Source organism: Macaca fascicularis, chromosome 20 (genome assembly GCF_037993035.2).
Source record: "Macaca fascicularis isolate 582-1 chromosome 20, T2T-MFA8v1.1".
Classification (NCBI taxonomy): Eukaryota; Metazoa; Chordata; class Mammalia; order Primates; family Cercopithecidae; genus Macaca; species Macaca fascicularis.
This window is the reverse complement of record NC_088394.1, coordinates 13,201,517-13,224,744: the sequence shown is the minus strand read 5'-3', so window position 1 is coordinate 13,224,744 and position 23,228 is coordinate 13,201,517. Positions and strand designations below refer to the sequence as shown.

Sequence of the window (23,228 nt, the reverse complement as noted above, 5' to 3'; positions counted from 1 at the left end):
CGGGAGGCCAAGGCGGGTGGATCACCTGACGTCAGAAGTTTGAGACAAGCCTGGCCAACATGGAGAAACCCCGTCTCTACTAAAAATAAAAAAATTAGCTGGGCGTGGGAGCGGGTGCTTGTAATTCTAGCGACTCGGGAGGCTGAGGCAGGGGAATCGCTTGAACCTGGAAGGCGGAAATTGCAGTGAGCCGAGATTGCACCACTGCACTCTAGCCTGGGCGACAAGAGTGAAACTGTTTCAAAAAAAAAAAAGAAAAAAGAAAAAAAAAATAGAAAGGCAAATTTCAGAACAGTTGAGTTTCTATTTGACTTACCTAAGTATTGATGATTTCTGCAAAGTTACACAAGAGACTTGACAGTGAGTGCGAGGGCAGGTGTGCACACGGGTGGGTGCTGTTTACTTCCTCATCTTCTTTCTGTGGTGTTTTAGGGTTTTTCCACACTAGAAGTTCATCACTTGCCCTAAAATATCTGCCCCCCATAATCTCTTTCCCCGAGGCTCCCTTTCTGTTGGTAGAAACAGTTACACACATACGGTGCTTACTATGTGTGATGCGCTGTTCTAAAAGCTTCTAAGAGACCACTTTCCTCCTTAGTAGAAGAGCCAAAGACTACCAGCGACTCCAAAATCAACACCACACTCTCCATGTGGCTACCAGGGGTCTCAACACACCTGCCTTAGAGGGCCAGGTGGCTGATGTAAGTCAGCAGAGCAGGCCAAGGGGGAAAGCAAGACGCAGTAGTTGGAACGATGCCGAACTGTGACATGCTCACCCAAGGAAAGTGAAGTGTGTGGACATTTTATTGAACACACACCTAACCAGCAGGCCCGCGGGTTTGAGATCTCTTGCACAGCATCGCCACTCCTTCCTGGCAACTGGGCAATGCTGAGGACTTTGGAGTCTGGAAGGTTCTGGTCAGTCCACAAAGCAAGAGAAGTCAAAAGTTGCTACTTCTTGTTAGCAGTGACTTGCAAAGCAGCTTAGGTTCAAGTGACCCCCGCAGTGCACAGGTCAGGGCGTGGCATCGCTGAGCTAAACGTAATCTGCTCACTGGGAGAACAAGGCAGCTCACATTTCAGCAAAACATGGATATATTTCACAATCCTAAGAGAGAATGCAGCAGCAAATGGGGGCGGGGGCAGGGGAAACCCAAACTGGGTTTTCTGCTGAAAATCCAGTTGGGAATTTCTGCTGTGACCTACATTACTCTGCCGCTTTCCAGCCCCCCAACTTTCTCTCTCCTCAAGGAGGAGCAGCAGAACATAACGTATTTCCCAAAGTTAAATTACTCTGCAGAGAACCATCTTAATAATGTGCTAAATGACAGCACAGCAAATCACTGAAGCTGTCACCGATTTGCAGTCCAGTTTCCCTGAGCAACTTCTCGGAGTCTGAGCCTCCCTCCACGAACGAACGGCACCTCACATCTCCCTGGGTATCTCCGCCATCTGCAAAGTGTCACGTCTCTCAGTAAGCACCCTTTCCCCAAATGTCAGACGACGAACACAGCACGGGGTTTCCAAAAGATGTGGGCGTTGGGAGGCTGGCACTCACTCATCTGTTCCTTGTGTTGGGGAGTAGACTCTGGTCCCCCTCTGGGCCACACTGATATACAGAGTTCAAAATAGAAAAGAAATGCCCCACTTCCCACCGGCCTACTTTCCAATTCAGAGCTGGCATTAACAAGGGAGGCAACGGGAGGCAGAGGGACTGGGAGGAAAAACTCAACCTCCCCATTCTTCAACTCAGATTTGTGCAGATGGCAGATTACTTAGAAGTCATGATGCCTCTTATGGAACACAGTGAAATATGGACTCGTAAAATGGAATTAAAAAATGGAAGAGTGTGTGTGAAAGCAGGTCCCATCTAATACTGGACTGAAACTTTTAAGTAGTTTTTGTGAGGAAAAACACAAGCAATTTCTACCCACTGGCTTTTATCTTTCCTGCCCACCTTCTGAGCTCCCAGACTGGAATGGGACGACCATTCCTGAAGCCGATCAGTGGCCCTGTTCATAGAACACACAGGGGCACAGTGTGCAAACCAAAAGCATCATGAGTAACGTGGAGTGTCCGCAGATTCAAATGGAGGGGCCTTGGGAGCAGTGGGGAAGAGCCAGGACTGCAAACTCCAGAGCCGTCATGCCGGTAAGTGGTCCACCCAAATATATGACATAACCAGGCAAACGGCAGGGCAGGGGAGGCTGGCTCAGTGCCCGGGAGACAACAGGAGTTGGGGGTTCAGTGGACACGGGGCACCCACGTGTGGGAGAGTGGGCGAATGGGGCTGTGACCAATTCTTCTGATTTTTCAAGAGAAGCTAGGCTGGGCATGGTGGCTCACACCTGTAATTGCAGCACTTTGGGAGGCTGAGGTGGGTGGATCACCTGAGGTCAGGAGTTCGAGACCAGCCTGGCCAACATGGCAAAACCCCATCTCTACTTAAAAAAATATATACAAAAATTAGCTGAGCATGGTGGCACGTGCCTGTAATCCCAGTTACTTAGAGGCTGAGGCAGGAGAATCGCCTGAACCCAGGAGGTGGAGGTTGCAGTGAGCCAAGATTATACCACTGCACTCCAGCCTGGGCAACAGAGTGAGAACTTGTCTCAAAAAAAAAGATGCTTGACATCTGGATTTTTTTTATCTGACACCTAATTTTTTGATGTTGACAAGTACTTGAATTAAGAAAAATAAATAACAAAACAAAACCCCACTATACTGGCTAAATAAAATAAGTTGGAGAATCAGGCTCAGTCCGCAGGCTGCAGGCTTCCCACCTACATCCCAAAAACATGGGCTATGGTGCCAAACACCCTAGGATCCCATTGTGCTGGGTGGGGACCCCGGGACCAGCCAGGTCACCCCTTTGAGCCTCACTTTCCTCATCACTATGAAATAGATTTCACTGGCTCTCCAGAAGACGAGATGAGATGGGTGCTGTGAAACGCGAGGCTGGCATCCACAGGAAGATGGGGGGCCCTCTCTTTAGCGAACAATCCAGTTACGTTCAGTAACTCAAATGGACTTTCCAGATCCTAAATCAACATTTGAAAGAACCAAGGAAAAAAATCCGTCAAGATGTATAAGAATCATAATGCTTTGGGGTTTATTTCCTTAGCCAGGAGATTTTTGTTTTGTTTTTTTTAACCAGGAATCTCTCAGGCTCGGCTTTCCAGCTGAGACAGCAGCCTCGCTGCTTTCTGTGGGCAGCACATGGAGAAAGGACACGATCACGTGGAGATTCGTCAGCACGGGCAAGGCTTGGCTGTGCCTCATCCATCATTGCCCCAAAATGAAACAATCCGTACATTCCGACCTGTAATCCCATCCTCCTCAAAAAAGAAGAAGAAGAAGGGAGCAGTGTGATTTGGAACAGTGAGGAACGCCAAAGAGCTTTTATTAAAAGAGCTGTTTAATTTCAACTGGGGTCTAGACCAACATGTAGTGAAAATTCCAGCATCGACACTGTGTCTTTTGCCACAGTCTCCCACTGAAATTCTTGTTCTGTAAAGTCCATACATTGAACCTTGTGTTCTGTGAGGTTTCTCTCTCAGCGCTGACTGATGGCAACCAGCGTGGCTGAGATTCACATCACGCCGAGAGGCTCGCATACACGTGCTGTTTTTACAATTCAGCACACGAATGTTTGGGAAACACTGGACCGGAGAGGCCTGGGCTGTGGAGCCCTGTGGGGGGTGGGGGACACTGGCTTGCAGATGGGGCAGTGTCTCCTGCTCACACTGTCAACATCAGGAGCATCTTAGGAGCAACTTGCTAACTCCGTTTTCACCGGGGAATTCAGCCGATGTGCAGTGACTCCGAGACACACCCCAGGCTGCCTGTAAGCGGATGCCTCTAAGAGAATGAGAACTCCTCACGTGAACTATCGCGGCCATTTCCAAATACTGAGATCAAGGCCCTGGCATCACAAATAAAAGGAGAAAAGGAAAATAAAGCGTTCTAGATACTGTCGTCTATTCAGGATAAAAAGGCACCTCTTATCAAAGGCAGCACGACACTATGATGTCTTCTCACAAAAACCCTGGAACAATGAGAAAATCTAAGCAACCATCTTGGAGACAATTTCAAAGGGCCTAGGCAGGGAAGACAGGCAGCTGCTCATGTCTACCTGGATGGTACTGCCGGGCACACCCCACAGACAGAAGCACAGCCCACAGAAGCCGGCTCCCAAAGGTGCACCCCACGGAGAGGAGCAGAAATCCACCCTCTGTTTTGAACCCAGCATCACCATCAGAACAACTGTTAAAGAGCTACTGTGACAGGAAACTCTTATTGTACCCCAGCAAATCATACAGATCACACCGAGCCAGAACAGTGCTTCTCCAATGAGTCCCGATCCCACAGGTCTTCTCTACGGACTTTCACGTTTCATGTTTCTATTACGATAAGATTTTAGAAATAATAGAATTACATTCTGTAGCATCTGAAGACTATAAAAACCAAGTTGGGCTTGATGATCTTGGTTCCCCTAATTCCAAGGATGTAAACGTCAGAGGTCCCAGGTTATGACAACAGAGTGGACTAATCAGTGGTAAGGCAGTGACATCAAAAGGACGGCCCGATGTTTCCTGGCAATGGGACCAGAGCAAAGGGGTGGATGAGGTCAGCATGCCTGGCATGTGGCAGGTGAAAAGAAGTCACTGCATGACATTTAGAGCCAAGATTAGCTTTCTTGAAAACAGTAGCATCCATTGGGTTAATTGACAATTTTGAAGTGTAACGATTTTTTTTTTTTTTTTGAGACGGAGTCTTGCTCTGTCCCCAGGCTGGAGTGCAGTGGCGCAATCTCAGCTCACCGCAACCTCTGCCTCCTGGGTTCAACCGATTGTCCTGCTTCAGCCTCCCAAGTAGCTGGGACTACAGGTGCCCGCCACCATGCCCAGCTAATTTTTGCATGCCCGGCTACTTTTTGTATTTTTAGTAGATATGGGATTTCACCATGTTGGCTAGGCTGGTCTCGAACTCCCGACCTCATTGATCCACCCACCTCGGCCTCCCAAAGTGCTGGGATTACAGGTGTGGGCCACCATGCCCAGCCTGAAACATAATGATTTTCTAAGTGCATAATATGTAAACTTTTTTTTTTTTTTTTACTTTTTCAAGAGAAGGTATTTAAATAATATTAATGTTCATTTTTAAGTAATACTCATATAAAAATAATTTAAGTTAATATGGTACGAGTCTGGGAGAACTTTTCCTTGGGTTCATCACCCAAGCTTCAGAAACACTGACACAATTTGTTTCAGTTTTGGAGCACCCAGTGGGCTGTGTAGAAAATGAATCTTTCCTTGATTGAAATGTGTCAAAGTATAAAATCACAGAGCCCTGAGTTTATTTGTGAGCCTGAAGTCAACAATGCTCATTTGCAGGCCTGCTCTCTTCCTATCCTTTAGAAGCTCCAAAGCACTGAGGCCCGGCCTCCATCGCGGCACCTGGAACAGGCCCTGGAGGTCGCCTGGGTCCCGTGGCGACCAGGGCATCACGGAGAGCCACTTTCCTCCCCAACCTTTATAAAACAACCAAGAACGAAGTGCTGGCAGGGCTGGCGGCGCGTGCCTGTGGGAGCAGTACTTACACAAAGAAGGGCATCAGCTGGATGAGGGTCTCCTTCTTGGGGCTGGCGGCGAACTCGGGGACCATCTGGATGACTTTGTTCATGACGCTGCGCAGGTAATTCTGGAGCTGCTTTCTTCGTTCCTCCACAAACTTGGCATCCTGAGGAAACACAAAACATCTTCGCTCAGATATGTGTTCCTCACCTGGTCAGAAACGACCCCATAGAACAGGCGATCACCCATCAGCGCCATCCCGGCAGCCAACACTGATTGAGCAACCGCCTTGTGTGACTGGTCCCTAAGCCCTTACACGTATCATCACATGGAATAACAAGAAAGATGCCCACGATATTATTATTAAGTGGAGGAAAAGCAGGTCCAAGACCTACATCTGGTGTGTTCCTATTCAAATGGGACGGTTATTTATGGGGCACCAAAACGTGCCGAATGTGGTGCTGGGGTCAGGGGTAGGACAATGAACGCGCTGCTGTGGCCTTCATGGAGTTCACGGGCCAGCGAGGGAGACACAAATCAATCCAGCGACCACACAGGTCAGCGGGTAATTATCAGTCACACCAAATGCCACTCCAGAGCACGGGCTTAATGTTGCCTTCAGAGGAGTTTCTCGAAATACAAATCAACCACCACTGATTAAGAAAGAGATTTTATTAATAAACAATTTCTGTGTTCTCTTGAAAAACTAGGATGCGTGGGACACAATGCCGAGGTGGGCGGATCACCTGACGTTGGGAGTTCGAGACCAGCCTAACTAACAAAGAGAAACCCCGTCTCTACTAAAAATACAAAATTAGCCGGGCATAGTGGCACATGCCTGTAATCGCAGCTACTCGGGAGGCTGAGGTAGGAGAACAGCTTGAACCCACGAGGCAGAGGTTGTGGTGAGCCAAGATGGCGCCATTGCACTCCAGCCTGGGTAACAAGAGCGAAACTCCATCTCACACACACACACACACACACACACACACACACACACACAAACCTAGGATGTATGGTAGCATGGCCCCACCCATAGGTCCATACCAGCCTGGGCTGTGCAGCGTGGCCCCAGAAGGCAGGCACAGGTTCCCAGGTCTGAGCAGTTTCCACCACTCAGGGATCAGGGACTCTGTGCTCCAGAACCCCCTCACTCATCGTGCAGCCCCCACCACCCCCGTGTCTGCTTGGTGTTTGTGGGCAGGGCCAGCTTGCTTGGTGTGCAACCCCAGCTGTCGCAGAGGGTCCACACTGGTGAGCTGCTGCCCACCTTGACATTCTCATTAATTTGGAACCAGGGGCTCCACACTGTCACGTTGGCCTGGGCCTCACACATTCCATAGCCAGTCCTGCTTTGTGCATCTTTGTTAATAGCCCCTGGCTTGTAACAAAAACATCCTGGGCAGTGAGCGTCAGGGCCGGGAAAGGCTTTCTCTGAGACAATCATGCTCCTTCTGGACTGAAGACCAAGCAAGGTGAAGAAACAAAGAGCTGAGAGAAGGCAGTGGAGGAACGGGGTCTTTCCAACCTCACAGAACACAAGGAGGAATGTTTTATGACGATTGCGTGAAACAGATCAGGAAACTGCAGTCTGCAGTGGGCCTTGGTACCTCACCCAGGAGGCCCATAGATCGGATGTGGCACTCGTCTCTTCTCTCCCTGTGCAGGCACAGAGCTGGCCCAAGGCAGGGGCTCAGTCACAATCTGTCAGCACCTCGAAAAACTGCCTAGCATCACGTGCCCTGGACCCCGGTGAAGAGTTCCCACAGGCCAGGTGTGGCGGCTCATGCCTATAATCCCAGCACCTTAGGAGGTTGAGGCAAGAGGATCACTTGAGCCCAGGAGTTTAAGACCAGCCTGGGTAACATAACAAGGCCCAATCTCTACAAAACATTGGAAAAAGTAGCCGGGCGTGGTGGTGTGCACCTGTAGTCCCAGCTACGTGGGTGGCTGCAGCAGGAGGATTGCTTAAGTCCTAGAGGTAGGGTGTACAGTGAGCTATGATCACACTACTGCACTCCAACCTGGGAGACAGTTAGACCCTGACTGTATTAGTCCATTCTCACACTGCTATAAAGAACTACCTACTGGGTAATTTATAAAGAAAAGAGGTTTAACTGGCTCATGGTTTCGCAGGCTGTACAGGAAACATGGTGGGGGAGGCCTCAGAAACTTACAACCATGGTGGAAGGCAAAGGGGACGCAGGCACGTCTTACGCGGCTGGAGCAGGAGGAAGAGAGGGAAGGGGGAGGTGCCACATACTTTTAAACAACCAGATCTCATGAGAACTCACTGTCATGAGAACAACAAGGAGGAAATCCACCCCCATGATCCAATCACCTCCCACCCAGCCCCACCTCCAACACTGCGGATTACAATTTGACAGGAGATCTGGGCAGGAACACAAATCCAAACCATATCACTGACTCTAAAAATCAAATCAGAATAAAAAGAAGAGAAGGGTCCCTACAAAGCCCTGCCAAGGCCCCGAGCATGGCAAGAAGAGTCTTTCTTAAGCGGCGCCTCTGAGCCAGGGTTGGCAGATTTAGCAAATGAGAATACACGGCACCCAGTGAAATTTGAACTTCAAATAAATAATGAGTAATTTTTCCGCAAAAAGTATGTTCTATGCAAGGAAACCTTTCCATGCACTATTTGCGATACACTTATACCACAAAATTATTGGTTTATGTGAACTTCCAATTTCACTAGGCATCCTTATATTTTCTCTGGCAAGCCTCTTGTGAGCACCAGGTGGGAGATGGAACCGTGGAGCATCTATGCCAGCAGGGGTCCCTCAGGGCCACTCCAAAGTCACAACAAAGTCTTCTCGTCCAAAGCCACCTCTGATGAGCGGCCTCAGTGGGGGACCTTTCTCCAGAGGGGTGGCAGCTCTCAAACACTGCTGAGAGCCACTCCAGTGTCACCATCAGTCCAGCTGGTGGCTACAATCTCACAGCCTGGCAGGAGGTGGGCTATGTACGAATGAGAGAAGACATTTAGACAACGTTGTCCCAGGATCCTACAACCCAAGCTGGGGCCTCTGCTCACCCAGTCTGAATGCTGGTTCTGCTCCTTGGAAGGCAAGTTTCAACCCACCATTAAACAATGAGATGCTTTTCCTTGGAAGGTGGTTAACATGCCAGGTTAGCGCCCAATGGAGCTCATGAAGCCTAGTTTTTCATCTGCACAAGAAACCCTCGAGGCAGCTTGGGAGACTCTACCACAGGAAGACAAGAAATGAGCTCATCAGCCCTGAAAGAACTTGTGAAGGTTTTTCTTTTTCTTTTTGGAAGGGAAATGCTCAAAACACTAAAGCAATGAGGAGCGATCAGAGATGGTCCTTCCTGCTGTATGTGGGGTGCTGCTACAGAGCCCAAGGAAGGTGACCCTCCCACCCCCAAAATGAAGGTTAGAGAATTCCATCCATGAGTCTGATCTGCCTCTCTCACCCGGGTCTCAGAGGCCCCTGGAGGAATCCCAAGTCCCTTCCAAGTGCTCACCCCTCACAATAGCCTCTCCCTGGAAACCTAAGCCAGGTTCTGCTCTAAGAACATCCAATATGGCAGCAACTGGAATTTTTTGAAAATCTGATTTATTTCAATAATTTTTGGGGGTACAGGTGATTTCTGGTTACATGAATGAGTTTTTTTGTTTTGTTTTTGTTTTTGTTTGAGACTGTGTCTCACTCTGTCGCCCAGGGTGGAGGGCAGTGGCATAGTCTCGGCTCACTGCATCCTGTGCCTCCCAGGTTCAAGCAATCCTCCTACCTCAGCCTCCCAAGTAGCTGGGATTACAGGCACACACATAGTCATGCCTGGCTAATTTTTGCATTTTTAGTAGTGACGACTGGTCTCGAACTCCTGACTTCAAGTGATCCGCCCACCTCAGCCTCCCAAAGTACTGGGATTACAGGCATAAGCTACTGCACCCGGCCTTGAACGAGTTCTTTAGTGGTGAATTCTGAAACTCTAGCGCCCCCTTCACCTGAGCAGTGTGCATTGTACTCAAATATGAGGTCATTTATCCCTCACCCCTTTCCCTACCTCCCCCACGCCTGAGTCCCCAAAGTCCACTATATCACTCTGTATGTATTTGCATGCCCGTAGCTTAGCTCCACTTATAAGTGAGAACACACGGGATTCGGTTTTCCATTCCTGAGTTACTTCACTTAGAATCATGGCCTTTGGCCCCATCCAAGTTGCTGCAAAAGACATGATTTCGTTCCTTTTTATGGCTGACAGTATTCCACGGTGTACATACACCACATTTTATTTATCCACTGACGTCTGTGACATCTTCACTCACACTCCGTTCTCAGAACTTCCCCTGCCCTGTGCCGCTACAGCACATCCAAGGCTGGTCACTGAATTTCAGAAAGGTGAGGCACTTGCACAAAGGGTCAAGACTAGCAGGTGGCTGAGCAGGCCCTTCCATCAGGCAGCCTCCCCCAGTACAGAAGACAACTTTCAGCCTTCCAAAGAAAAACCCATGGGTTCCTCTACACCAGGCTTCCCCAAAGCGAGGTTCACTTCTTTGAGATTCTACTTCTAGGCTGGCTTTAGCAGAAGCCGTTTGCCCTGTGAAAAGGAGGAAGCCTGACACCCGGGTGCAACGGCAGGCAGGGCTGCCTGACTCATTCTCCACCCCGGGCACTTTTCCCTCAGGTCTCACTCTGACCCTAGAGGTGCAGACACCTTGGCCTGAATTGCAGCACAGGACTCGGCAGAAGGTGACCTGAGAGGTGTGGAAGATCCAAGAATAATTCATGGAAGGCTATATTCTCGCCTGTGACTGTGTTTTGTTTTCTTACATTTATATTGTGAATGGTTTTTTTTTTTTTTTTTTTGCGGGGGGGACAGGGTCTCGCTCTGTCACCCAGACTGGAGTGCAGTGGTGCAATCCCTGGTTCAAGAGATTCTCCTGCCTCAGCCTCCCAAGTAGCTGGGACTACAGGTACGCTTCACCATACCTGGCTAATTTTTGTATTTTTAATAGAGACAGGTTTCGCCATGTCAGCCAGGCTGGTCTCGAACTCCTGACCTCAGGTGATCCACCTGCCTCGGCCTCCCAAAGTGCTGGGATTACAGGTGTAAGCCATCATGCCTCACTGAAAAAATTTAAATAAGGCAAAAAGCAGTGCAAATTTTAATGAATCCCCACAATACTTTGTCTGAAAAGTCTTAACTCTTTTCCGTATTTATGTCATCATTTTTATGTTCTCGCTAAGGTGTTTTAAGATAAATTATAGTCATGACATTTTACTCCTAAATACTTTGGTGTGTATTTCTGAAAAATTAACAACATTTTCCCATTTAAACGCAATGGCATAATCACCTCTAACAAAATTAATGATGACTCGTTGGTGCTATCTAAGACCTAGCCCGTGTTTACACGTGTCAGTTTTCACAAGTGCCTGCTGCTTCTGGAATTTTAACAGAGGAGTTACAGGGCACCTCTTTATCTATCCATTCTTTAAGAGGTTGAATGCAACACTGTTCAGACTGCATTTCCCCTGGGATCACCTGGGTTCTGACCTTTTGGGGGACATGGTGCCACCATTTTCACCACAAGCTGCTCACGGAGGTCCACAGACTAAATGTGACCCACAGGTATGTTTTGTATGGCCTGAGTAACGCTTTGAAACATTAAAACTAGGAGATTTCTGCATAAAACCCAGATTTCTGGCTTCCCTTTAAATAATGAGCAGCCCTGCCAGTGGGTACGGGCTAAGCCAGGAGTGCCTAATTAGCGGACCACACAGCACTGTCACTCTGCCCAGCCTGGTCCCCTGCCTGGTGGCCTCTGTGATCCAGTGCATTTGCAAGCCCTGGTTTATACCCCTTGCACAGGCAGTATGACCAGCCAAGGCCCTAGAAATGCATCCCAGAGGCTATACTGCATCTACTTCACATCATAAGTGACATTCCCTGGGACTGTCAGAGACCTGCGGTACCATTTACTGGCTCGGTGGGAATGCGTGGAAATCCCTTGGAATCTGTTTCTCATCTGCAGGATAGCGATGGGGTACGCCTACCCCACTGGTAATAACCCAGGCTCAGCACCTGGTAGCCGACATGGCCCATCAGGCCAGGTGCTGATGATCCACGGATGTTTAGCTGGGATCCTTTTCCTCCAGGAGTTGAAATGTGCAGGAGGGGGTGGGGACAGGCTGGGGCAAGTGCTGCAGTGGAACCCACTGGTGCTCAGGGAAGCTCGCAAGGAGGAGTGTCTATGTTTGCAGGAGGGCTGGAGGGACCGCTTCACTCGGGGGAAGCAGCCTTGGAAGCCGGTGCTTTAGCTCCTGGAGGAAAGACATGTGGCCATCAGGTGGTCAAGGTGGTGCCCTGGGGGTGGGGGAAGGGCACGCCAAGTGGAAAGAATAGCAAACGCAAAGAAGAAACGCCCAGGCAGAAGGAGCTTGGCTTGCTGGAACAGGAGGCAGCCCGCGTGGCTGGGTGTAGGAGCTCCAGAGCTGTAAGACTGCAGTGTCAGCAGTAAGACGGTGCAGAGCCATGGAGACCAGGCAACAAAGCCAGCGGGAGGTGGGAAGCAGGAGGTCAATGATCTGATAAACACTGAGAGGGAATGCTTGGGGACAGTAGGCTGTAGGCAGCTTAGGCAGAGAGAGCTCTCAAAACTCCATCACGACCCTTTGCTATTGGAATTCTTCAATGGCTCCCATGCACTTCGTCCATCTCCCAGGACACATGACTAAACTCCCAGCATGGCTTATGGGAACCTTGCCATGTGGCCCCAGCATGCCTTGCCAACCTCTCTTCATGTCACCTTCTCCCCAACGCCTCCCACGCCGACCCTCACCAACACCGTAATATGTTAGCAGCCCAGAGTTTCTTCTCATGTCCAGCATACAATCTCCTGATGTCTCCCATCTCTGTCTGGGATGTCCCCCTGGCCCAGAAGGCCTTGCCATTTTGGTCTTTGCTCCTGTGCCACCACCTCTGAGAGAACTCTTGGGACATGCCAGTGGAGGGGGCCCAGGCTCTCTCTGATCCAGTCCTCGTTCTCCCTTCTTCAAAGCACTCGGTGCTTCCTGGGATAGTCTCATTCCTTCACTGTGGGCCTCTTGCTCGCTCCTCCACCTCCCTTGCTAGACGGTAATTCCACCAAGGCAGGGACCTTATCTGTCCGGTTCATCCCTTTATCTCTGGAGCCTAACACAGTTCCTGGAGATCCCAAGAGGCTCCATACACATTTGTTGAAAGAACAAATACCTGTTGGGGATAAAATCAGGGAAGGCCAGGCAGGCCACAGGAAGAATGGCCTGGAGGGTGTTGCCAAAGTCCAGAGAGAGAGAACAAAGACGCCTGGTGGTGGAGTAGACAGACTGGTCTGGAAGGCAGCTCCCTGGTTCCAAAGAGAGCCGAACACCAGGGAGCAAGTGAGTGAAGGCGGGGAACTAGGCCTTCAGAGGCCCCCTCTGTCACATGGACCTCCCAGGAGGAGATGGGACATCCGGGAAGGGGCCCTGACCCCCTGAGGAGTGTCCAGCTCTTAAAGGGCCATGAGAGATCTGTGAGTTTTCTGGTTGGGCTCCTGGGGCCGCAGCCAAAATTCAGATGAGAAGCCACAGGACTGGAGGCAAGCCCAGCGCACGGAACCTGCCAGACTCCTCTGGGGGCTGCCTAATGAGTCCTCGCCGCCCTTGGCCCTGCTGTCACTCTGCGGCATTCCTATCGTAACACCATCGTCAATGATGCCTGAGAGCTATTCATACACGGCACTGGGAGTTGGGCCTCGCTTTCAAAAAGAACACTCAAGACGATTTTCATAGGAGTATTTTTCTTCCCTCCAAAAAAGGTTAATTTTATTTTGAGCTTCAAGAAGATAAAGATATCATCAAATGAAGAATAGCTATTTTTAAAACGATGGAATGCTGTGAACAAGACGACGAGGCTCCTGGAACCAATGCTCAGGCCCCGCCCCCTGTATTTCCCCGAATTTTGTTTCCTGGCTCGTTTCTGACAAGTGTGTCTTTGCAATGCGTGTCCCGCTCCCCAGCAGGCCCTTCCTCGGGAGCCGCACCTCATGTGAGCTATGGGACAGACAGAGGTGATTCTGCATTTCCAAAGTTCTTTTTCTTTTTATCAAGGAACATCAAGGTATTTTGTAAAATAAAAAGGTCTGGTCTATCGGGAGTAGCAGGCAGCTCAGCTCCCTTAAGAGATACCTGCTTTGGAGTCAGCTGATCTTGTAACTTGTCACTGGCTAGAGAATTCTAGAATATCGATGAGACTACCAAGGACCCCAGCAACAAGGCCTCCTGGCTATGAGATTCCATCCTGCACTTTTTTTTTTTTTTTTTTTTTCTGAGACAGGGTATCTCTCTGTTGCCAAGACTGAAGTGCAGTAGTACAATCATGGCTCACTGCAGCCCTGACCTCTAGAGCTCCAGCAATTCTCCTGCCTCAGCCTCTAGAGTACCTGGGGCTACAGGTGTACACCACCATGTCTGGCTAATTTTTAAAGTTTTTGTAGAGATGGGGTCTCGCTATATTGTCCAGGCTGGTCTTGAACTCTTGGGCTTAAGCAATCCTCCCTCCTCAGCCTCCTAGAGTGCTGGGATCACAGGTGTGAGCCACCACGCCTGGTCTCGCACCCATTCTGATGAGCCTGGCTCACCAACCACATTTCTTCTTTCTGGGCACAAAGACCGGGCTTCCCAGCATGCCTTGCAATTAGACGAGAGCCATAGGCTGACTTCTGGTTAATGTAAGGTAATGGGAGTTGGGGCAGGCCACGTCCAGGCCTAGCCGAAAAAAGGAAATTCCCTGCGATTCTCTCCTCCCCCGCTTCCCCTTCCCCTTCCTCTGGGAGTGTGTAGCCCACACGTGGAGAAAGGAGGGGCCGCCTGATCTACAGTGGACCGTGACATGAATGAGAAGTTAACTCGTGGTGTGCCATCGAGTTACAGATTTACGCCCATGCTGGTTACTGGCACCCGCATTAACTGTGCTAGCTTTTGCATGGCTAACTCAGTGACTCTCTGCTGCATGCCTGTGTGTGTCCAAGGTACTGTGCCTTGAAGGAACGTACTGGCAAATAGATGTGGCCCCTGCCCTCCGGAGCTTAGATCCAGTAGAGCCAACAAGCAGATACGTGAACACATCATAAAGAGAGCTGGGACAGAGATGGACTTGGCTTGGGTGGCTAGGACAGGAAGGCACCTGGGAGGAGGTGGCTTCGGAGACGAGACCTGAAGATTCAAAGGAAGCAATGCAGGAAGCAGAGAGGCCAGCAAGGATGCAGCCAGCCAGGCAGGACACGCTGGCAGCCGGGGAGGCAAGGAGAAGTGAATGGGTTTGAGTTCTATTTCAGAGCTCACTGATCTATTTCAGGAGTGACTTGCTGATGTGTTGCAATAATTCATTTGCTCATTTAGCTATCCAGTCACATATATTCATGTGTTGATTCATTCAGCATGCATTCTTTGGGGGTCTACTGTGAGCCAGACACTTCCAATAAAAAGACCAATGAGACCTGTGGATCCTGCCTTCATGGAACTTGCAGTCAGTTGGAAAAGACATCCAAAGTGATCATTACAAAACAGTGTGACAAAGCGACGACACACGCCTGATGAAGGGCTACACAAGGTAGCCCTTCTCTTCTCCCGTGGGGGAGAATGGTGTGAGGTGCCTGATCTGAATGGGGGTCAGGGAGCCCTCCCAAAGGGCTGTGGGACATAATAATGACTGCCGTCATTATTAGTAGCAGCAGCAGGAGGAGCTGTTACTAGCAACATTTTTCGAGTGCTTTCTCTGCCAGGCACTGGGCTAGGCACATCTATGCTTACACATCATTTCATTTATCCTCAGCAACCCATTGAGAGATGGCTTTCTTTTCTTTTCTTCTTTTTTTTTTTTTTTTTTTTTTTTGTAGTTTTACTCTGTTGCCCAGGCTGGAGTGCAGTGGCACAATCTCGGCTCACTGCAACCTCCGCCTCCCCAGTTCAAGTGATTCTCCTGCCTTAGCCTCCTGAGTAGGAGGGATTACAGGCGCATGCCACCACCCCCAGCTAATCTTTCTATTTTTACTAGAGACAGGGTTTCACCATGTTGGCCAGGCTGGTCTCGAACTCCTGGCCTCAAGTGATCCGCCCGTCTTGGCCTCCCAAAGTGCTGGAATGACAGATGTGAGCCACCGCGCCCGGCCAAGAGAGGGGCTTTTTCATGTTCCCATTTCAGAAGAAGGAAGCTGACACTCAGAGGCGCCCAGGTCCACAACTCCTTGAGTGGGTGGGTGGAGACAAGAATTGGCCCCAAGAGGCCTGATTCCAGAGCCAGTGCCCTTATATCCACTCTGCTCTAAGACAGTGGGAGAGAAAGGTGGCTCCAGGGCAGGGAGGAGCCTGAAGATGCCAAAGACAGTAGCTTAGAGGGACCACAAGATTCAGAAGCAGAGGGGCCTGGGGTACGGGGAGCTGAGGCAGCCCTGGGAAGCCACATGAGAGAATCTGGACTCTATCCAAGGAGTGACAAGCATTTTAAGCCAGAGTAAGAATCAGCTATTCCTGAGACTGAAAACAGCTCTGAGGCTTCAATTTTTAAAAACCACTCTGTTTTATCCCCGGAGCATTGAAAATCTGCCTTTCTTCCTTCAAGCATTAGCCAGCTGGGAGGAGTGGAGCTCATCTAAACCAAAGACCCAATTCTGCTACCCTGGGATGCAGGGAGCGAGCCGCAATCCACGGCAAATCCATGCCAACCTGTGAACTCTGCTTTATAACGGGGGGCGCCTGGGCTCCCAGCACCCAGGCCCGAGCAGTTGTTTCTGGGGAGTCCATTGCGCAGTTGCTAACTGGGAAGCTGACGAGGGAAAATCCTGTTATTGCCACTTTAAAAACTCTCGACAGAGACATCTGAGAGAAACAAATAGTCGGGCATGGTGACCCTCACAGCAGTGGCTTCCCAAACATCACGGAGCTCCTTTTATCAGCTGCTGACTGGGTGCTCTTAGTAAAGCTTCACGAAGTGGCCTCCCCTGATTAACTTGGGGAAAATAATACAATTACAGATTTTGAAAAGAAAACTGTTCTAATGTTTACAATGGGACTTGGCCCCAAATATTCATGAGGAAGGTCCTGAGGGTCCTATCTGGGCCAACCAGCGAGGTAGGGGCCTGGCTGAGGGGCTGGAACACGTCCTGCAGCTTGTTCACCAGGCCTTTTTCTAGGTGATCACTGCCTGGAATGTACCAGGCATGGACGGAAGAGGGGAGGGATGAGGTCATTATCTGAAGGCGTTTTGCAAGGGCAGGGAAGGGAAGGAGACAGCAGAGGAAGGCAGGGCAGGGAAGAAGAGAGGGGAGGAGGGAAGAGAAGTGAGTAGGGGGGAGGGAAGGGGAGGGGAGAGCAGGGCAGGGCAGAGGAAGGCTGAGGAGAAGAGAGCAGAGCAGCTCAGGGCAGGGCAGGCAGGGGAAGGGAGAGAAAGGGAGAGGAAGGCAGGGCAGGAGGGCTAGGGCGGGAGCACTGGGAAGGGGAGGGAGCACTGGGAAGGGGAGGGAGCACTGGCGAGGGGAGGGAAGAGGAGGGGAGAAAACAAAGCAGGCTAGGAGAAAGGCAGGCACAGTAGGGCAGGGCAAGGGAGAGGGAAGAAAGGTATGGGAGGGAGGGGAGAGGAGATCAGAGGAAGTGAGGATGAGGGAGGGCAGGGTCAGAGAGGAGAGGAGAGAACTGAGGAAGGGGCACGCAGGGCGGGATGCATGTCAAAGGCACCCTTGGTGGGACTCCCCTCCCATAAGCCTCTGCAGACACACTGCCTTGGAGGCCAGGGACACTGCTCCTCTGTGGGGACGAGGGAAGCGAGGCCCTATCGACTCTTTCACCCCAGCAGCTCTGCGCTGCCACCATGTCCCAAGCAAGTGCTTTTGTGACGGACTGCGAAGGAGGGAGGAGGGGAGGAAACAGGCCTCGCCCTGCAGAGGCCATCGCGCCTTCGCTCTCCGGACATTGATTGAGTCCATGGGATCAGATTCGGTCCTCCACCTAAGCAGACATCTCTTTGACTACCCTTCTGTGCGAGGCCCTGTGAGTAGAGGTGAACAGCACCTAGTTGTCCCCAAAGTCGTGAACGGTCTATGGTTCATGCACATACTCCAGCCTCCGTCAGGCACCCGTGGTAGAGAGAATCCATCAACCACCTTCATGTCCATGGGATGCCCACCTCCCTCCAGTACTGCTTGATGAGAAGGGGCTAGCCAAGGGAAGAAGTAATGGCAAACTCCGGAATGACCCCATGGGAGGCGGAAGGATCATTTGAGCCTGGGAGGTCAAGGCTGCAGTGAGCTGAGATCACATCACTGCACTCCAGCCTGGGCAACAGAGAGACCCCGTCTCAAAAACAAAAACCATCTGTCTATATATATATATTCCCTGGGCCTTCCATGATGGACGTAAACAGTGATGGGGAGATTCAAGCTCCCCGCACAGCACGCGAGGGCCCTCACCATCCAGCTCCCACCTGCCTCTCCAGCTGCACCCTCTCACCTGGCACAGCTCTACTCCCCGGGCACTCTCACACCAGTAAGGAGATGCTCACACCCCAAACTTAATCTTAGGGTCCAACGTAAATACCTGCCTACATCCCCTGGGATGTAGCTGGTTGCTGCCTCCTCATCTGTTGAAACATCCCTGACTCTTCCCCATCTGCTGCAAGGCCCTCCAGGGTCCTCCTCATGACTGTATCTATCTTCAGTGCCCAGCACAAGGCGAACACCCCTCAGTGACTGTTTACAGCTACTGTGAACCGAGTCGCTTCTATGCGGCCCAACCATTTCCTCTGCCCTTCCCAACACCGTCCAGTGGTTTCTTGGCCCACCTACAACAAACTCCCAAGTTCTTAAGTCCCACAGGAGGCTGTGGGAGAGCCCGAGGCTTTGAGCTCAGCCCCATCGCTTTCGAGATCTTACTCTAAAGTTGCAGGGGAGGGGGCATGACAGATCATAGCCCCAATCCTGGGGCAGCTCAAGAGGGGAATACCCATGAAAGAGCTCGGAGACTGCACCACGGCATTCACATGGTATCATTAAACTGTGCTAAATGTTAGAACAGAAAATAAAACCTGGTCCTGCATCTACAATGAGGATGTGCCCAAATCAAAACTTAACTGCAAGCACAGGAAGGAAAGCATGTCTCTATTTCAGAAAAGGAACAAGGGCTCCACATGGAGCTGAAGGCCCAGTTACACTCTTGTCACACGTGCTTCTCTTAACAATAATAGGCCCATTATCACCAGCTTCCTACATGCCAAGTGCGATGTGAAGTGTTTGCTTCCATTGTCTCAGCATACCCCTGCAACAGCTTTGGGAAAGAGTAATATCCCCATTTGGCAAATGAATAAACTGAGGCTCCAAGAGATCCAGTGGCTTCTCCAAGGTGACCCAGCTGAATTCAGAGCCACGTCTGCCTGAGTTCTGCACCTGAGCTCAGGAGTATGAGGCTGTCCTGCCTCTTAAGACCCATGCATTCATGACCACAGGAGACCTGCGGCTTTGCTAAAAACAGAAATTAAAAAATGACCTAGTCCTGCAGTTCACATAGGGTGAACCAAAATACCAAAGTTCTAAAAACTTACCTCCTGGCCCAGTGAGAAATACTTGTGGTTGGATGAAAACTCATCTTTATGTCTCAACAGAACCCCAGCCTTGAACCCAGGAGGCAGAGGTTGCATTGAGCCAAAATGGCACCACTGCATTCCATCCTGGGTGACAGAGTGAGACTGTCGGGGAGTGCTTTTGCTCAAGAAGGGCTGGATATGGCAGCCTGTCTCCCGACAGGCAGGAGCCCACCTGCGATGACTCTTCTACCCTCCATGGTGCTTGGCACAGGCTGGGCCCTCGGCAGGACACAACAAATGATTCCCATGGCAGGAAAGCTATGGGCTCTGTTGCAGCTAAAGCCTATTTTTTTCTTTGATTTTGACTTTGCAGCCAAGGCAGACTGCAGGCTGGACAGCTGGAGGATGGGGGAGGAGAGGAGGAAAAAGGCTAGTTCATGCTTGCTTTTTTTTTTTTTTTTTTTTGACAGAGTCTCACTCTGCCGCCCAGGCTGGAGTACAGTGGTGCCATCTCGGCTGACCGCAACCTCTGCCTCCCGGTTTCCAGTGATTCTCCTGCCTCAGCCTCCCAAGTAGCTGGGACTAAAGGCCAGCGCCATAATGCCTACCTAATTTTTGTCTTTTTAGTAGAGACGGGGTTTCACCATGTTGGTCAGGCTGGTCTCGAACTCCTGACCTCAAGTGATCCACCCATCTCAGCCTCCCAAAGTGCTGGTTTTGTAGGCCTGAGTCACCGTGGCCAGCCTCTTCCTTATGCAGTTTGGCCTCATCTGTTGAGACACCCCTGACTCTCACCCATCCGCTGCGAGGCCCTCCAGGGTCCACCTCATCCCTGTATCCATCTTCAGCACAAGGCACACAACCCTCAGTAAAACTACCATATTTTGGAGCAATCTATCAATATTTGGTCAAATTAGACACAGTAGAATACATAACCCTGTAATTCCACCTGGAGGATCTCTCCCAGAGGAATCCTTGTCCTGGGCCGTATGGGCTGCATCAAAGGAGACGCTGCCAATGCACACTCCAAAAATGGAATCAACAGTCCCAGAGGCAGAGTGCAGGTATGCACAGCCACATGGCTGCAGCTGCAATCTGGCACCGGGCGAACCAAGCCAAAGAATGAGGACCGAAGCACAATGCCACGGAAGGAAATGAAAAATACATGCAATGACCCAACATATTCTGGAAGGAAACAAATTTACAGATACACGCTGAGGCTACTGGAGTAGCTGCCTGTGGCAGGGAGAACAGGGACAAGAGGGGATAAATACAGGGCTCTAGAGTGACCAGTGAGGACAGCATGCCAGGAGCTAGGAACAGCATTCACTCATGTGGCAGAATGGAGGGGTGGATCTATTTATTCATTCGTTCATGGATTTTGAGAGGCAAGCTCTCACTATGGTGCTCAGATTGTCTCAAACTCCTGGGCTCAAGCAATCCTCCCACCTTGGCCTCCCAAAGCGCTGGGATTACAGGTGTAAGCCACTACACTTGGTTTCACTCACATTTTGGTATCTGAGGTCCAAAGAGAAAAAACAAAAAGGAAAGATATTTTCTTGTTCATACCTGTTTACTGCCAGGACCCCCCCCCCCCGCCTACCTCCAAGGGACCCAAAGATAGGATATGGGGTTCCAACATGTTCTGCCCTGAAAGAGCTCCCAAGGCCAATAATTCCAGAAGCGAAGACTGAGCTGTGGAATTCCACCCAGCAATTCCCAGTGCTCTCAGATACTCTACATTTCAGTCTTCCTGGGGATCCGCTCCCCGTGCCTCCCCAACCCTCTAAGCAATTGCCTGGGTGGTGTGGGCCCTGGACATCTGAGGGGCTGGCTGGGCTGAGAGATGGCATGCCTGGTGCCCTTCCCTTGCCATCACCGAGTGAATGCCCTCCCCATGCCCTGAATCCCTTCACACTCAATTCCAAGTGTGATGGTCACCCAGGGTCTGGGTTAGAGATTCTCAGAGACTTTAATGGAAGCGGTGGTGGCATTAGGTGGGACCATCTCTAACTGCCTTAATTGTAGCTTCTACAACTAGCATAAATTCTTCACTGCAGAGGCCACAGGCTGAAATGGCTGTGGGCAGAGAGACCATAATGGAGACAAAATGTTAGCACCAGCCAACGTGTGTTGGATGCCAGGAACTGAGTAGACGGACTTATGGACACTATCTCCAACCCGAACAACATTTCACAGATGAGGCTCAAAGGAGGTAAGTATCATGGCCAGGACCCCACAGTGAAGGGACTCCAGGGCCATGTTCTTTCCACTCCGCTTGGCCATTGTATGTCCCCAAGAAAGCTCCTTCAGGGTAGGACATGGCTAGGGAGGAACAAGTACCCTTCGAAGCCAGCCAGGAGAGAGAAGGTGGCGTGGCATTTGCACCCCTCCCTGGAGCTGATGGAGATAAAAGAAACCAGGAGTGAATCAGACACCCCAAAGACAATCCCATACTGCAATGGCCAGGCTGAAGGTATAAACTGCAGGAACAGAGGGTGCCAGGAACGCTGGTGAAGCGGGAGGGACGCTCTGGCGGACCACAGCCCTTTGAGAGCAGGAGCTCGCAGGGCCAGCTCTGTCTGCTTTTTAAGGGAAGCTGCAAATCTGGATCATTAGGCGAGATCTCTCCCTTCTCAGATCAGCTGGCAGCTAATTCAAATGCCTGAATATCACGGTACAGATCAAACAAAATATATCTGCAGGCCATCCAGAAGCAACAGAAAAAAGAAATCAATAGGCCATCAAAAACAGTCTGCAAGCTTGTTGCCGCCCCACTGCTACAGTTCATCGAGCTGTGCTACTGAGAGGTGACAGCGGTCCATGCTTCTGAAGGCCAAGCACCTATCTACAGAAACAATCCAGACATGCTGGGAAGGGTGGGGCCCAGCTCGCCCTCCGGAGCAGGGCCGGGGATGTGTGACGGTGAGGCTTCTCTGGACTCCTCCCTGTGACTGCAACGGCTACAGACAGAACAGCCACCCGCCACAGCCCACCAGGCGCCATTCAAAATACGGCATCTTCAAAAACACTCTTCCCAAGAAGGTAGCGGTACCTCCAGTTTACAGGTAAGAACACTGAAACTCACAGAGATGAATTAGCTTGCCCATGGCCATGTTAACTAGCACCAGAGCTGGGATTTGAACCCAGGTTCACACGGCTTCCAGGCCCAGCTACTCAGCTGTCCCATTTGCCCCTTTGTTGACACAGGAGAGATTTGCAAAAGCTCCACTCAATTAAAAGCCCTTGACTTGGCCTTGACCATGTGCCTGGTGCCATGCTGGGAACTGGAGAAAGGAGACAGCAGGGCACAGAAGCGCCACCTGTCAGGGCCTTTGAGTTTAATGCAAACCAAATGGATAAGGGGAGGGAGGGAAAGGAAAGGGGTTATTTTAATGTCCTACGTCAGAGCATTACATACCCTAGACAAAGGTTCTGGAGTTTTCTCATAAGAAGGAAAGTAAAAAATAAATCAGGGCCGAAAAAGGAATCATTCCAGCTGCAGTCAAGACATGTCCCAAGTCAGGTTCTTAGCTTAGTATCTGGCCCTTTGCAGAAAAAGGTTGTTAACTCTTACCCCAGGGGATGGTGAAGGCTCAGTATGGAAAGATCTGGGATCTACACACAAGCCACTCATCAACCACAAGCATCTAAACAATAACATCAACAAGAAACAGAGTCCGGCATTGCAATCTGTTACAGCAGCTAGCTCAATTCCAACAAGTATGGAAAACAGAACTGGGGAGGACGCAATTCTGCATTAGCCATTGACTGTCCAGATCTGGGACCACAGGGCTAGCACACAAATACCAGCAATGCCAGACAGGAGTCAAGCTTCTCCTTCTCTGACTATAAATAGCAGCTCGCATCTACTGAGGGCTTGCTCAATGCCAGGCACGGTGCAAAGTGCTTTGATGTGATGGGAAAGAACCTAGGCCGGGAGTCAGACCCTCTATATTTCAATCCTGACTCTGCCACTTACCAGGTCTACGGCCTCAGAAAGCATTTCAGTCTTATCGCCTCTGAAAGAGGGATGATGACAATAGTTGCAGTGCCTAACACAAAGTAAGCACTTAG

The 23,228-nt window shown here is 50.5% G+C and overlaps 1 protein-coding gene across 10 annotated transcripts in view; it reads right to left on the bottom strand.

Annotated features, from left to right (window-relative positions):
• Positions 1-23,228, bottom strand: part of SNX29 (sorting nexin 29) — a 589,214-nt gene that overhangs the window by 46,546 nt on the left and 519,440 nt on the right. For 7 of the 10 annotated variants that reach the window (XR_012429267.1, XM_005591284.5, XM_045381437.3 and 4 more), the window contains one exon: positions 5,603-5,742. Coding sequence is in view for 8 of the 10 variants with exons in the window: in XM_005591284.5 (XP_005591341.3) it covers positions 5,603-5,742 (140 nt within the window). In the remaining 2 variants the exon portion in view is untranslated. Of the gene's footprint in view, positions 1-3,372; positions 3,926-5,602; positions 5,743-23,228 lie in introns of those variants that run through there. The other 3 variants (XR_012429268.1, XM_065537181.2, XM_074027809.1) reach the window with 1 other exon arrangement.